We start from the raw sequence: 16989 nt of genomic DNA on the forward strand, positions 1-16989 counted from the left end.
TATTTGTAAGGCCTCCCCAGACAGCCATTTTGCTTTTTTGCATTTCTTTTCCATGGGGATGGTCTTGAACCCTGTCTCCTGTACAATGTCACGAACCTCATTCCATAGCTCATCAGGCACTCTATCTATCAGATCTAGGCCCTTAAATCTATTTCTCACTTCCACTGTATAATCATAAGGGATTTGTGAAGAAGCCTGAGCACCGAAGAATTGATGCTTTTGAACTGTGGTGTTGAAGAAGACTCTTGAGAGTCCCTTGGACTGCAAGGAGATCCAACTAGTCCATTCTGAAGGAGATCAGCCCTGGGATTTCTTTGGAAGGAATGATGCTAAAGCTGAAACTCCAGTACTTTGGCCACCTCATGCGAAGAGTTGACACATTGGAAAAAACTCTGATGCTGGAGGGATTGGGGGGCAAGAGGAGAAGGGGACGACAGAGGATGAGATGGCTGGATGCCATCACTGACTCAATTGGACGTGAGTCTGAGTGAACTCCGGGAGCTGGTGATGGACAGGGAGGCCTGGCATGCTGCATTCATGGGGTCACGAAGAGTCGGACACGACTGAGTGACTGATCTGATCTGATCTATGTGACTTTCACCTCCTTAAAACAGCAGGAGATTCAGGGTGAGGGTGAAGGTCCCTCCAGAAGGGATACCAGGCAGGGACCGAGGAGGAACAGGGAGGGGACTGAACTTATCTGCGCTACTTAAAGATTTCCCAATAAGAATGTAAGAAAAAAAAAGAAACTCTTGGGGTGGGGTTAACTTATGATTATTACGCGTATTTTGAGTAAATATGCTCATATGACAGATTCCACACAGTGTGACCTAAACCACACAACAGAGAGAAGGGCCTCCGGGTACAAGTTACAAGTTATGCTAGTTTTCTTCCTTGCACACCTCTCAAGTTTTCAAAAGTTCTTTGATACATGTTTCACTCAAATAATTAGGAACAAATTTTTTTCAAAGGTAGTAAGTTGGCACTGGCTCTACAGAGCACTGTATGATCTAAAACAAGGAGCACAGTAAGAACAGAAGCCCCAAGTATCCGTAACTGGTTTTCTCCCCAAAATACTCAAGACCAACTTAAGCAGGAAGTGGGGTGAGTATCCAGAAGCTCCCTCTGAAGACCCCACCTGTGGCGCAGGGGGCTCAGGCCACCATCCCCAGCTGTCAGGACAAGTGGCTGGCTGCCAGCGACAGAGACGCAGCCAAGGGCGAGCGTCAGACACGACCACAGACAGGCGATGCCGAGGGCAGCATGTGGGGTGACTTTCACCCTAAGGAGGGCGGTGCACTCCACACAGCAACGGCGACCTTCAAATGCAGCCTCAATGCCCGACATGCAGCACATCAAGTGTGAGGCCCGGGCCCCAGCCCCAAGGGACTCCCAAAGGACCAGTGGCTCGGGGGCCAGGCCCAGGCTCTGTCACTCGCCAGCAGGTGTCTGAAGCTGGGTGAACCTGTTTCCTGGTCTGTACGACGGGGGTGATGGTGCTAACATTGACCACGACAAGGGGCACAGCCGTCCCGGGGGGCTGCTCTGAGGGCTGGGGAGGTCACGGTGCAGAGCCCTGGGCAGTGTGAGAGCGCGGGACGCGGGTCTCTGAGGCACCCACACATGACCCCGGGACCAATTCCCTGCCCTTCCCCTCACAGCGTCCCCACTGTTTGGCAGCCCTGACGAGGGCAGGAACACAGCAAATGGCAAAACAGAGCGCCCAGCCACAGGATAAGGTGCGGAAATGGAACTGAGAGTCAGCCTGGGGCCTTTCTCCTTCATGGCGAGACGAGCACAGGGGCGCCGCCCGCCCCCCAGCACTGTCCCCTCCCAACCCTGTCCGCCTGCACGGCGTGTCCCCCAGCCCTGACAAGCAGACCAGCACTCAGATCACACAGACACTGGACCAAGGGGTTGGGAACATGGCAACGCATGTTTCAAGTCAAGGGCTCCCAGCCTCCCACACCTGAAGGCGAAGAGCGATCACAGCGGCTGTGAAGCTGCTGGAGGGGCCCCTCGACCAGGCGGCTCCCAGAGGAGCCTCTGTAGCTGTGTTCTCCGTGGGGACCTGGAAGACGCCGACTCTCTCTGGCCAGGTACTGATCAGAATCGATAAAGCAGGCACACGGGGGCCCAAGGGCCTCCCTTTGCCAGTCAGCAGTGGCCCCGTAAGACCCTCTGCTGTACCTGCTGCCCTCCCAAAAAGGCTGGTGTGCCATGTGCCACCTAGCACTCCCGTGCTCTAGTGGGCTGTCCCCGTGGTCAGGACGGTGACCCACAGAGACCAGAGATGGCCTGCGGCCCGCCGCCTCCTGAGGCACCTGGAGCCTGTGGCCCTTAGGAAGGAAGAGTGCGTCTGCACGGATCGCACAGCCCTGCAGGTCCACTCGGAACAGGGTTTCTCCTGCTTACGCTGAAGTTCAAACGGACCGACTCTCAAAACACTCCTAGGTACGAGACCCACCACATCAAACGCAGGCTGGGAGAGGAGGAGGAGGAACAGAGCTCACTGGTGCATCTCTTAAAGGATAACTTTGAGCTCCAGTCTATGGTAAAACAGTGCAGACCATGAGACCTTAAGACAAGGCTGGTAAGAAGAAAATGAAATAGCTAGTATTTGGACGTGAACTCTTCCCCTCACTTTTAAAAGAGCAAGACTTACGTTTCTGATGCCTGTCCCTGGAGTAGATCCTAGAGACCGGGCCACGGGCTGCAGAGCAGGCGGTGAGCGCGCCCTTGCGCTCCGCGAGGAGGCTGCACTCGCTGCACGTGTAGCCGTTGCTCCCGGCCGCCTCTGCGGCCACCTCGCCGTTTCCCTGAATGGCGGCTTTATTCCCACCTGGAGTTTGCAAAAGAGATGGAACCTGCTTGTTACAATCTGAAGACACCTAACTAAAACCTCCACCCTGAGAAATGTGGGGAAGAAAAAGAGGAAAATAATTACCTTTAAGATCTCCGTCATCGTCAAGACCTAAAAAACACATTTTTTTGCTGTTGAGCCAAAATGATCAAAACAGGACAAGATGCACACAAGCAAAAGTAAAGGTCACCATGGTTCATGAGCGAGCCTCACGGCCTGGTCACGGCCTGGCCAAGACCGACTCCCCACAAGCCCGCACTTAACGCAGCTTCCTGAGGCGCCTGCAGACGGCTGCTCTCCACTCCAGGAGAAAGTGCACCTCTGGGGAAAATGCCTACGCACACTCTGTCTCACACGCTTACACACCCCTCCCTCCTCTTACACACACTCACACCCCCCATCTCACACACACTGACACACGCCCTCACACGCATTTCACACACACCCCCATCTCTCACACACTCACACATCATCTCACACATACCACCCTCCCATCTCACACACATGCGAACACACCCCTCCCTCCTCTCACACACAATCACACACCCATCTCATATGCTCACACACCCTCCATGTTACACTCACACACACCCCATCTCACACAGTCACACACCCCTCATCTCACATGCTCAAAACACCCATCTCACAGTCACACACCCCCGTCTCAGACACATACCCCTGTCTCACATGCTCACACACCGTCTCACAGTCACACCCCCCGTCTCATAATCACATATTCCTGTCTCACAGTCACATATCCCCGTCTCACAGTCACATCCCCTCGTCTCACATGCTCACACCCCCGTCTCACAGTCACGCCCCCCGTCTCACATGCTCACACACACACCCATCTCAGTCACACATCCTCATCTCACATGCTCACACCCCCGTCTCACATGCTCACACACCCCCGTCTCACAGTCACACCCATCTCACATGCTTACACCCCCCATCTCACAGTCACATCTCACAGTCTCACATGCTCACCCCGCCTCACAGTCACACACCCCATCTCACACTTACCCCCATCTCACAGTCACACACCCCCGTCTCACAGTTACACTACCCCGTCTCACATGCTTACACATCTCACAGTCACATATCCCCGTCTCATGCTCACACACCCCGTCTCACAGTTACACTCCTCTCACATGCTCACACCCCCGTCTCAGTCACAAACCCCATCTCACATGCTCACACCCCCGTCTCACAGTCACAAACCCCATCTCACAGTCACACCCCCCGTCTCACAGTCACACCCGTCTCACAGTCACAAACCCCCGTCTCACACATGCTCACACCCCCGTCTCACATGCTCACACACCCCCGTCTCACAGTCACACCTGTCTCACATGCTTACACCCCCCATCTCACAGTCACACTACCCCGTCTCACATGCTCACACCCCCGTCTCACAGTCACAAACCCCATCTCACAGTCACACCCCCCGTCTCACAGTCACACACCCCCGTCTCACAGTCACACCCCCTCGTCTCACATGCTTACAGCCCCCATCTCACAGTCACATATCCCCGTCTCATGCTCACACACACCCCCGTCTCACAGTTACACTCCCCCGTCTCACATGCTCACATCCCCGTCTCAGTCACAAACCCCGTCTCACATGCTCACACGCCCCCGTCTCACAGTCACAACCCCCGTCTCACAGTCACGCCCCCCTCATCTCACATGCTCACACCCCTCGTCTCACAGTCACAACCCCCGTCTCACATGCTCACACACACCCGTCTCACAGTCACACACCCCCCATCTCACAGTCACGTATCCCCGTCTCATGCTCACACACACCCCCGTCTCACAGTCACACACCCTCGTCTCACAGTTACACCCCCCCTTCTCACATGCTCACACCCCCGTCTCACAGTCATGCCCCCCCCGTCTCACAGTCACACCCCCCGTCTCACAGTCATGCCCCGTCTCACATGCTCCCACCGTCCATATCCCCTCTCAGTCAGTCGCCGCCCCCGTCTCACATGCTCACACCCCCCACCCCCGTCTCACATGCTCACACACACCCCCCATCTCACAGTCACACATCCCCATCTCACATGCTCACACCCCCGTCTCACAGTCATGCCCCCCCCGTCTCACAGTCACACCCCCTGTCTCACAGTCATGCCCCCCCCGTCTCACATGCTCACACCCCCCGTCTCACATGCTCACACACACCCCCCATCTCACAGTCACACATCCCCATCTCACATGCTCACACCCCCGTCTCACATGTTCACACACACGACTCACAGTCACACATCCCCATCTCACATGCTCACACACCGACGTCTCACGGTCACGCCCCCCCCCCCACATGCTCACACCGCCCCCACCCCCGTCTCACATGCTCACACGCCCCTGTCTCACATGCTCACACACCCCTGTGAGTGGAGGAGCAGGCACTCGCCTCTCTGCTGCCCAAGTGCTACTCCGCTGGTGAGCAAAACAAAACCAACATGCGCGCGAGGCCTCCCCAGACCAGCACAGGCTATTTTTAGAGCCGATCTGATCTCCACATCTCCTCAAAGGGGCAGCCTGAACGTCAAGGAGACACTGCAGCTCTCGGCCCCCCAAAGCCACGGGCCCTGCGGCCGTTGCATCCTCTGCAGTGAGAACGGGGCGCGCTGCTACCACTCAGGGGATCAGGTCACAGCCACATCGTCTCTGGAGTCGGTCTGTCTTCACCAGGTGCTTTCCGAGGAGTCAGAAACTGCGGCCCAGAACCTGAAACCACGCTGCTGAGTTTACCAGTGACTGCGCGTCAACACCGCACAGAAGTCCCGCATCAGATGGTCATGAGCCTGGCCCGAGCCCTCCATGCCACCTTCTGCAGCAGGACACGCGCTTGGCCAAGGGAGCTGGTTTCCTGGCATTTCCAATCTGATTCAGAGGAAGGCCTCAAACGTTCCCTGGGCTGCCCCCACCAGGAAGGGGCAAAGCGACAAACTGGCCACAACACCCCTTCTTCTCAGGACAACTGGAGACATCACCAGAGACAACTCACCCCAGAAGTGGTCCACTTTGGTCTGCTCACGGATCAGAGACTCATCCAGCACAGGAGGCCGCAGACAGGCCGAGGCCTGCACGGTGCCCGAGCCGCCATGGCTGACAGCCGAGGACAGGACCTTCCTTGAGCTGTGGTGGATGCTAAATGCCGACCTGTGTGCGCTGCTGCGCTGTTTGGTTAGTCTAAGAAAGAAACAGTGAGGAACAAGTCTACAAACTCTGTCTGGCAAATACAAATGATTGCGTTTTACCAACACAAAATCTTTGCCTGACAATGAAGTGTTGTTAAAGTAACATTCTCTTACATCCTTCCTGCTATATAGTAAGACACCTATTCATCTAAAATAGGAACTAAGCTGGGCTCCAATAACTCCTTTGCAAATTGTAAGCACAGGTAGTTTTCAGATTACTTAGGAGCCCATGACCCCTGATAGCTCAGTTGGTAAAGAATCTTCCTGCAATGCAGGAGACCCCAGTTTGATTCTTGGGTCTGGAAGATCCCCTGGAGGAGGGAAAGGCTACCCACTCCAGTATTCTTGGGCTTCCCTTGTGGTTTTGCTGGTAAAGAATCCGTCTGTATGTAATGTGGGAGACCTGGGTTCGATCCCAGGGTTGGGAAGATCCCCTGGAGAAGGGAAGGCTACCCATTCCAGTGTTCTGGCCTGGAGCATTCCATGAACTCTATAGTCCATGGGCTCTCAAAGAGTCGGACACCACTGGGCGACTTTTACTTCGTGACCCAAAAGGGGTTCAAACTTAAAAAACAAGTCACGGCACCACAGGCACATCCTGCAGTTTCTCAGTCACAGTAAAGATGGAGTCGCGTCCAGCGCACCGAGGAGAGGCTGTCACCACATCCTTTCTGCACTGGACTCACTGCGACGATGGACAGGAAGCCCATGAAGACAAGCTCCTTCCCCTGCACTCCAGGGACGGAGCAGAGACAGGAAGGCCCCCCGAACACACACCCCAGGAAACCTGGTCCTGGAGTCCCGGGCACAGAGCAGCAGATTGTCAGAACCAGGGTGCCCAGAGGCACACCAGTGTGAGCCCCGCGTGGCTGCAGGGGGCAGAGTGTGCGAGTGTGTCCTGTGGACGGGGAGGCAGTGCCACAGACGCCCATGCCCAGCCCTGCTGTCAGCCCAGAGGCCCGTCCTCTCTCAGTCAGCAGTCCCACCCCTTGCTCTAACACGAACAACGCCACAGCAGAGCTGCTGCTTTCCTTCATCTCTAAACGGCACAGGGATCGCACACTCCTTGTGCACAAGTAAGCGACAAGCGTCTGGAGCGATCCGAAATCAAGTCAACAAGGTAAAGATCCAAACTCAGGCGTGTGCCTGTCGGTCCACACAGTTTACAGACAGGCTGAAAGCACTGACGACACAGATGCCGCAGGGCCGCGTGACGGGCGGCAGGCCTCCCTCCCCACTGGGAGCCCGCACGCGGACGAGGGGGAACACTGCCCGCAAGCAGGGGTGTCCTCGCCATCTAGACCAACGCCAGACAACCCGCACAGCCCAGCCCTGGTGTCAGCCTGGTCCCCAGCAGAGCTGCAGCCACGTGAGCACCTGTGTGCACGCGCAGTGGTAAACCGCCAGCAGCGAGGGTCTGCAGGCCAGAGCGCGGAGCGCCGGTCCCCATCTCACTCACCTGGCCGCGCCGTCCCCAGCGGGGCCGTCCCCCGCCGCGCGGGCTGTGGTGACCAGGCGCAGGCTGCGGCGGGACATTCTCGGAGAATCAAATACAGGATCCAACTTGTGTTCAGTCTCGAAATCCAGAGCATCAGAAGAATAACTTGAACTAGAAGGAAAAGACCTCGTCAGAGATAAACACCGATTACAGCCCCACTTTGAAAACAAACTAGCAGAACGTGCAAGCTGGTGTGAATTTTTAAAAACAGCCATTAGGACGTGAAGCTTTTCCTACAAAGCAAAAGCAAGCTGGGACCAACTCGGCCCACAGCTGACACGCCCTCCACGGGCTCTGACCGCAGCCCCTGCCTGGGGTTCAGGTCTAGGGCCGGTTCTGCGAAGTGCGAGAGATGCGCTGGTCATTGCACCTCACCATGGCCACGAAGTCAACCCTGTCAGAAGACTACAACCTTTACTGTTAACAGCAGACCCTGCCTGATAATGCAGATATTGAGACAGGGAGCCCAGGAAGCTGCTGAATAATCAAACAGGAGGAGAGGAAAAGCCAGTAAGGAGCCACCAGCGCCACTTTGCTTCTAACTCACCGTTAGGTCCAGAGACGAACGGTACAAAGAAAACCCACTTCCATGTAATTACCTTAAACCAAAGCACAGGTCTTTCTGCGCTGTCAGCAAGCTTCCCAGATCCGGAAACAGGAGTGGAGAACCTGCTCAGTGCCCCGTGGGGGCGGGGGCCCTACAGACAGTCCAGCCACTGGGCAGGACAGTGAGGACTCCACACCTCCAGGAGGTGAGCTCACACCCTGGCAGGAAGGAGGAAGGTGAGGGAGAGGCCACAGCTGCTACTGGGAGCAAAGCCGGGGAAAAGTCAATCGCAGCACAAGGCACAGGGTGGGGCTGCATGAACTTGGGCCCGGGTGCAAACAAAGGCCTCCTGGAAGCTAGAGGGGGACCTGCTCCCCGGAGGCCCTGGGCAGGCCCAGTGGTTAATCTGCAGGAGGTGGAGACTCTGGGGACACCTGGGGGCATGTCCAGAAGGCAGCAGAACAGGCCCAGTCAAGACAGCAGACCCCAGGACCAAGGGTGTGGACATCCGGGAGCATCTGAGTAAAGTAAATGGACTTTACATTTCTGCAATTTACTTTATATTATAAAAATATTTCCAGAAGCGCCCCTGGTGGCTCAGTGGTAAAGAATTTGCCTGCCAATGCAGGAAACATGTTTGGATCCCTGATCCGAAAGATCCCATGTGCCACGGAGCAACTAAGCCCCTGCACCAAACTACTGAGCCTGTGCTCTAGAGCCTGGGAGTCACAACCAGCTGCAACTCCTAAAGCCGTATGCCTTAGAGCCCGTGTTTCACAAGAGAAGCCAGCACAGTGAGAAACTTGCACATCACGACTACAGAGCAGCCCCACCCTCCACAGCTAGAGAAAAGCCCGTGCAGCCACAGAGACCCAGCACAGCCAGGAATAAAGAAATACAATCACAAAAAAATTTTCAGAATCAAGCTCAGCGTAAACTTAGATCTGACACTGTGCTTAGTCGCTCAGTCGTGTCCAACTCTTTGCGACCCCATGGACTGATGCCCACCAGGTTCCTCTGTCCATGGGATTTCCCAGGCAAGAATACTGGATGGAGTAGGTTGCCATTTCCTTCTCCAGGGGATCTTCCCAAACCAGGGATCGAACCCAGGACTCACGCAATGCAGGCAAATTTTTTACCATTTGAGCCACCAGGGAAGCCCACTGGTGAGCTTTAGGTCTGACACTGAAAAATGTTAAACCAACAGAAAATCAGTACAAATAGCTTCAAGTTGCTGTATCTATTTGAGACATCACCTATAACTTAAGGAAAAGGTTCTTAACTTTAGAGGCTGGAGTGGAGGCTACACTAACCCACACTGAATAGAGAGGATGCTAAGCTCAACGTAATCTTAATACAAAATATAGTTATTACTTTTCTTCCAAAATTATTTTACATAATTTTCTTAAATGAAAACTGTGATTATTTCAAGTCAGAATTCACCATGTAGATGTGGACCTACACCCCTCCACCAACTTCCTCTTCCGAGATGTGGGCCTTGACCCCCAGGGCACTGGGGTTTCCATCTGGGCTGGCTGAGGGCCAGATGGCGCCTGCCGCCCATAGAGCTCTTGAGCCTGAGTCTCACACACCCTCCCATGAACGGGTCCTCTCTCAGGCGCTCCTCCTTTGCCGTCCCAGGCTGCGAAGTCACCCTTGCCCCTCCCTCGTCCCCTTCCCCCTGTCAACCACAAGGCCTCCAGTGTCCCTCCCAAACCTCACCCCCTGCCCAGCACTGCCCGAGCCCTGCTCCCATGAACTCTCAGCTGAATGTCTGCCAGGCTCTGCAGAGCACCGTCCCCATTCTCAAGACCCGCACAAACCTGGTCCCACCCCTCCGGGTGGAAAACCCTTTGCTGATACCGCCCCACCAAGAGCCCCACCTCCCAACACACCTCAGCTCACCTGCCTTTCCCACTCCAGTCCTCACCCAGCCCACGGCCCTGCTACAGTGCCCTGACTGAAACAGAGTGCTGCTCTCCCGAGGGGGAGCTCCAGGGAAAGGGATGCTTAAAAACGGACCATGAAAACAGATAAAAGACTATAAAAACAAAATTAAATGAGTTATAAAAATTAAAAATAAATTACCAAGAATTATTTTTATGCTCCACAAATACAGAATAAGGAAGAGCTTTACTTGAGTTGGCCTACTCATTTCGTTCTAAAATACTATGGACTTTCCATAAAAACAGTGCGTTACTATGGAAAAGCATGACACGATCTAAACTTGTGACTAGAAACTCAAGTCATTAACTACCAGGCTTGACTAATGCTGCTACGAAGTATGCTTCTTAAAGTATCTTCCAATTTTAAGTTTCGATCACATTTTTAATTCTTAGAAGACAAGCCATGGTGAAACTGACAGCATCCTCCTTGTGTGCTCTGAGCACCTTGCCGGGATACAAAGGGTTTTCTGTCTGCTAATCAAATCCTCACCAACCTAGGAACATCTGCCCTTTGTCACTGGCCCATAACTTTACCATACTTAAGTTTCATCTCAACCGTCCTTTCTACCTGGTAAACTAGAAAAGCAAAGAGCAAGTCAACACCTCTTAAGACTCAGACTTCCAGTCGCAGCACGAAATCACAATACAAATAAAACCAGGAGACTCAGCACTGCATCTGCCAGAAGCCGTGCTCCAGAAACCGAGGCTTCACCAAGACTCTGCTCAGGGTGCCTCCTCTCAAAGGTAAATCACTTTCCAGGTTACTTCTGTTAACTTTAAACTGCTCAGCCATCAACATAAATCACAAACCCCAACATAACCACACAGATGTGCTCTTGAGACCACAGCCACCTGGGTGGAGGCTAAAACAGTCATTTGCAGTGACGAATCACTGAGTCATCAGAAACGTTTGGTTTTCAAAAAAAACCCTCATAGTTTCCATGTCAGTTTAGCAGTTTTGTAAAACCAGAGCATAACATAAAGTTCACAGACATTTTCACTTTCAATACAAAGCAGCTGGGTCCAAGTATGTAAGAGCCACAGCAGCCCCACGGCATTCAAGACCACGCACGCGTGCAGCTCACCTGAGTGCATACGTGTAGCCAGTGTTCTCAGGCACACACTGGGGAGGAGTGTACATGTGGAGCCGAGAAAAGTCCATGTTCACGGTCTCAAAGCATACTGCAGAGAGTGGGAAAAGCAACACAGGCTGTTAAAGGCTGGGACACACAGAGGAGCCCTGTAGCAACGGACTAAAGCGCTGCCACCAGCACTTTGATCAAACAGGCCAGTGAGAAGTGAAAGCAGGATTGGTTTTTTCCTTTTAAGCAAAGGAGACAAGTTTTCTCATGGCTCCAAGTCCAGGGTGTAGTTCGCTGTCAGACTGAGTTCCCTAAAATGATAAATCTACAAAAGCAAAGGGGAACCCTAGACCGACCGACTGAAAATGAAGAGAATAGAGAGAGTAGCTCAGACCCTCTTCAGAGCGTATTTTTAAAATTCGTGAAGGTGTCAAAACGTTCTCACGCCTTGGGAATAAATTTTTGTTGTTATTAAGTAGAACAGCACTGACTCTTGCTCCATGGTCAAGATCACCCCCATGCATTCCTCGAAAGTGAAGTTTTTAATTATACAAGTGCCTCAGAATCAGAAGACTGCAGGCTGAATAAGAGAGAAGCTACAAGCTCTGGTTACCCTTTTATTTTTCCGCAAAGAAAAACAAAGATTATTTTTAAATTAAAAAGTTTTGAACATATTGTTTTCAAGGCTGTCATCTAGATTTCTTTGAAATGACTCAAATTTTCCTCTGTCTAAAAATACACACTTCAAAAAAAAAAACAAAAAACACTACCACACCCTCACAGGAGTAACATGAATCTTAATCTGCTGCTCAAAAACCAAGGGAAATAAACCTGGACAAAAAAACAATCACGCATAAACAACTGATTTCTATAAACTAAGCCAAAAGTACTTAAATTCACCCCATATTCTTTTAAACAATCCCGGTAGACTTTTAAAAACTACGTTCCCATAGAAACAAACACCACTGTTTACATGTTAAGACTGTCACCGTGACTACTAATTTCGACACTGCCCCGCTCCTACTGGGGACCTGGCTCATCCGCCCAGGCAGCACACGTGCCAGACAAGGACAATTCACTCTATTAATAGACACCTGGAGCTCCCGCTGCAAAGAGCAGTAACTGACGCTGAGCCCACATATGTGTTCAGTACCTGCCGGGCCTCCCTGCGTCCCACCGGCAGCGGAGCTCAGGTTCGGTGCGGGTTCCGCAGGCGGGGCCACACCCAGCGGAGGCTAACAATGGCTCTGCCGGAGATCTGCAAGCAGCAGCTTACCCGGCAACCAGAGGAGCACCAGCAGGGCAGCTGCTCCCAGCCCCAGCTTCCCTCCCCAGGCGGCCTTTCACGTCGCTGTCTACCACCCCCTCAGTACCACCCCATGTTAAAGCTGTTCTCGCTGCTGCTTTTGTTTTAATGACAGTTTTATTTCATCATTTCCAATCCTGTACCTTTATAAAAATTATTTTATTTATTTATGGCTGTGCTGGTCTTCGCTGCTGCAAGGCTTTCCTCCAGTTGCAGTGAGCAGGGGCTACTCTCGCTGCAGTTGGCACAGGCTTCTCACCGCAGCGGCTTCTCTCGCTGTGCGTAGAGCAGGGTCTCGGGCGCCCAGGCCCAGAGCTGAGGCGCGTGGGCATGGTTGCTCCTCGGTGCCGGGATAAGGGCTTGGACCTGTGTTTCCTGCTTTGGCAGGTGGAGTCTCCACCACAGAGCCACCAAGGAAGCCCTGCTGCAGCTGATTTTGACCAACGTCTCTACAACCCGTATTCAACGCATCCTAGAGGACTGAGTATTTGGATCCGTTCACACAAAGTCGTATGCAAAGTTATAAATGACCAAGTGGCAGGTGGCCGAAAGCCAAGTGGCACTGAAGTATCATGACGATGACGTGCAGACATCCGAGCGCCCGGCTGAGACCAGGGCTGGACTCCGACGGGTCTGGGCTTTGACCTGAGCTCTGCCACGAGCTGACTGGCCGCCTGCAACGGCTCCTCATATTCAGGAAGCTGCGAGAGCGGCGGCAGTGCTCCAGGCAAGGCCACTGAAGGGCTGCAAGGAGGGCCAGCCCGTGACTCAGCACAGAAGAGCCTGGGGAGGAGGCCACTCGGAGAACTGATAGCCTTTTTACTTTATGCTATTTGCAATTTATCTATAATACTTTCTAATTTCATTTAATTGAAGTATACTTGATTTACAAGATTTCAGGTACATAGCAAAGTAATTCAGTTATACATACGTACAAACATATATATACTTAAAACACATACACACAAAGTATTTTTCATCCTTTTCCACGATAGGTTATTACACGATATTGAATACAGTCCCCTTTGCTATACAATAGGTCCCTGGTGTCTGCCTAGTACAGCCTTTTTATTTTAAAAAAGTTACATCAACACGTTCTCACATTTTCACCTATCTAAAAGAGAGCTTACTTTCTAATGATAACAGTGTTTCCAAAGCTGCCAGAGGCAAGGACCAGCTGCAAGCTCACCACTCAGCCTGGTTCTTCCGATCGCTGAGACAGAGGAAGCTGAGTGATGCCACCCTTGTCAGCCTTAACAGAGGTCTTCTGCCACAGCTCAGAAAGAAAGGGGACTTCTTGTCTCTGAAATAAAACTCTATCCAAGAACCAAGTGCAGCTACTGGCCATCAGACGAGTTTCCTACCACGAGCAGGATAGGGTTACAGCAGAGTGACCGAGCAAACGTCCTACGGGCGAGAGCACAGACACAGGCTGGGTGCCAGGCCCGGGGAAGGCTTCTGGCTAAACGTTTCATGAGGGGAGCTTCAGACGTAATGGAACGCCCGAGGGTAACACCGTGAGAGCGCTGGTGTGGACACCCACAGCTCTAGGGAGACCAGCCGTGGCCTGGAGGAGAGGCAGGCGGGGGACGGAGGAGAGAGGTCTTGGCCCGAGCCGGTCGGACCTCACGGCCACAAGGGTGGAAGGAACGGGAACCTGTGGTCAGGGCTCTTACTTTTCCCTACTCATTCCGACTTCACTCCTGTAGGCACACAGACTTTGTGTTTAGTACACACACGTAACATCATCTGCAGAACCCAGCCCTGACTAATCAGACCTGCGGCCCAGGGAAATGCCGCCCTGGCTTGACTGCCTCCAGCGCCCAGAAAACCCCTCTCCACGCAGATCCTTCCAAAGCGACAGGTGGGTACAGAAGCCGCACCAAGCTCGACTCAGAAACGCGCTGCAAGGGGTGAGGCGTGCTCCCCTGAGCTCAGTGCGGACGCGTCACGGGGCACAGAGGCTGCTGCTCCTCTGCACACCCAGCTTCTCCTCTGCCACCCCTGCTGCCTCACTCTGCCTCCCTGGACACATCATGATGTGGGTTCACAACACGCTAAAATTAATCTCTAGTTCTTTTCATAAAACACGAACATTAGATAAAATTACAGAATAAAGTAAAGCAAAAGAGAATTAAACGATACATGTAAGGCGATGCCTGACACATGGCAAATACTCAACAAGTAAGCTTTAATTATTTTGTGGAATACAGTTACAAAGTCTGTTTTGTTTTTTAAAGAAGGATTTTTCCCTTTGTCTTCTGAGTTAACAATCCCCGAGATGGAAGAGTCACTCACCCCGGCCTCAGTGAAAGAGAAAGCCCGATGGCAGCTCAGATGGCCACACGGGAGCCAGCAGGCAGGAAGGCCAGCCCAGCCTCAGCTCAGCAGGACCCCCAGCAGCGATCTCCCTGCTGCAAGGCTTGGCGTGTCCCCAGAGCCGCTCAAGGCTCCTCTTACACCATCGCTACTTCAAGCCTGAGTGTAACCTTAGAGTCTTCCCACTTGCAGCAGGGCCTGAAGGTGGCCTCAGCCTGTGACTTGAGGGAGATCAGATTTGCATTTATAATCTGAGCAGTACAGAAAGAGCAAGTGAAATAATGAATTGAAAATGTTTTCATCAGCATCAGAAAATGCTGAAAAGAATTCCAAGTCAACATTTTGCAAATGTGTGTGTTCATGAGGAACAGGCTGCACTGTCCCCACTTCTCTAGTCTCTCAGGCCACACCCTTCTCCCAAAGCTGTCACCACCGGGCTGACCTCTGCACGGCCACGTGTCCTCTGAGCCCCAATTGTGGACACGGGGGGCGCACAGTGGAGCCGGCTCACGCCAGGGCACCTGCAGGCCCAGCAGGCTAGCGTGGGGGGAGGGAGGGGGTGTTCCCTTGAGCTGCCGTCTGAATGGAGGCGGCGGGGGAGGGGGGTGCAGCGCTCACCTCGGCAGATACAGCCCGGAATGGAGAAGGGAGCTCAGGTGTCGCCCTCTGCTCCTGTCCCAACGGCCACACACGTAGGCCAGCCCGCACGGGCAAAAGGAGGTCCTCTGTCTAGACTGCAGACGCTGGTCTCAAACCTAGGAAATCAAACAAGCGTCTTTACCAACATGTAGATCCTAGCGGGGCTTTCAAGTATGAGTTAAGATGCCTCATCGGTGACACTTGGCTTCCCCTGTAATGCTCTCCCCTGGCCCAGGGCACACTGCAATATTTACACCATATGGGAGACATGAAATACAAAGTTCAGTTTTTGTTCTTGAATGTTTTGGTCAAAAGTGAATTTTAGTTCTACCAGGACATATAATTTGAATCTCTACTATTTAGAATATTTGTACTCATCTAATAACAATTTAGAAAACATGCCCGAAAAATATTAAAAATTACAAGTCACATGGTTGAAAATAGACTGAAGCAAATGGCAATACCAAAGAAAGAAAATAAAACTGTTAATAGCCCTGAAATAAATTAGCACAAAATATTTTCTTAAGAAATGCTATCGGTTCTAAAATAAAACTAGAAAAAAATCAAACTGTGAAACTGGTCGGAGCATTTCTTCTCATTATTACAAACTGCAAGCACCATCATCTAGTAGATACTTTTTACTAAACCATGCCTAAGACCATCAGAATGTGCTCCAAAGGCACTGTGTTTATCAAGGTTTCTAAGAACTGATGGGGTTGCTGACCAAGTGGGCTCAGCCCAGAAGTGAGCCCGACGGACACAGGCTGACATGGCTTCCCTGCACAAATCCTCGGGAACAACACAGCTGCCCTGTCAGCCCCCACCGGAGTCCCCTGTGAGCACCGCACCTCGCCCTCAGGAAGCGCGGCCGTCCAAGGGGACGCCGGACGCGCTGGACTGCACCCTCCCCTCTTTGGGCGCAGGCCGTGTCCGAGGCCCTGAGCTGAGCTGAGGCGGAGGCTGCACTGCCCGCCCTGGCCCTCACACCCGCACACGAGGCCCAGCCTCACTCCCAACCCTTCACCACCCAGGGCTTGGCTGTCAGCGTGCACCTGGGCAATCCGGTGCTTCTTTATCACATGCCTTGTACAGAAGAATTTTAAAACTAAAATTCAGAGGTACCCTTTAAAAATTAGTACTATAGTGATTAAAAAAAAAATCAGTACTGTATCTTATTGGTGATTTTGGCCTCACCGCAGGGCATGTGGGATCTTGGTTCCCTGACCAGGGACTGAACTCGCGCCCCCTGCAGTGGGCTTAACCACTGACTGCCTGGGAAGCCCTGAGTACTCTGCTGCTAAGTCGCTTCAGTCGTGTCCGACCCTGTGCGACCCCACAGACGGCAGCCCACCAGGCTCCCCCATCTCTGGGATTCTCCAAGCAAGAACACTGGAGTGGGTTGCCATTTCCTTCTCCAATGCATGAAAGTGAAAAGTGAAAGGGAAGTTGCTCAGTCATGTCCAACTCTTCGAGACTCCAAGGACTGCAGCCCACCAGGCTCCTCCGTCCATGGGATTCTCCAGGCAAGAGTACTAGAGTGGGGTGCCATTGCCTTCTTCCCAAGAGTACTCTACTTG

General features: G+C 52.7%; 1 protein-coding gene across 16 annotated transcripts in view; it reads right to left on the reverse strand.

Annotated features, from left to right (window-relative positions):
- SUN1 (Sad1 and UNC84 domain containing 1) overlaps positions 1–16989 on the reverse strand; it is a 47168-nt gene that overhangs the window by 22347 nt on the left and 7832 nt on the right. For 4 of the 16 annotated variants that reach the window (XM_061402388.1, XM_061402396.1, XM_061402389.1 and 1 more), the window contains exons 1-6: positions 12243–13571; positions 11152–11248; positions 7535–7684; positions 5883–6067; positions 2948–2974; positions 2666–2842 (exon numbers count right to left, since the gene is read on the reverse strand). In XM_061402388.1, the coding sequence (XP_061258372.1) occupies positions 2666–2842; positions 2948–2974; positions 5883–6067; positions 7535–7684; positions 11152–11248; positions 12243–12288 (682 nt within the window). In that variant the 5' untranslated portion in view covers positions 12289–13571. The other 12 variants (XM_061402397.1, XM_061402399.1, XM_061402395.1 and 9 more) reach the window with 8 other exon arrangements.

This window comes from Bos javanicus, chromosome 25 (genome assembly GCF_032452875.1).
Source record: "Bos javanicus breed banteng chromosome 25, ARS-OSU_banteng_1.0, whole genome shotgun sequence".
Lineage (NCBI taxonomy): Eukaryota > Metazoa > Chordata > Mammalia > Artiodactyla > Bovidae > Bos > Bos javanicus.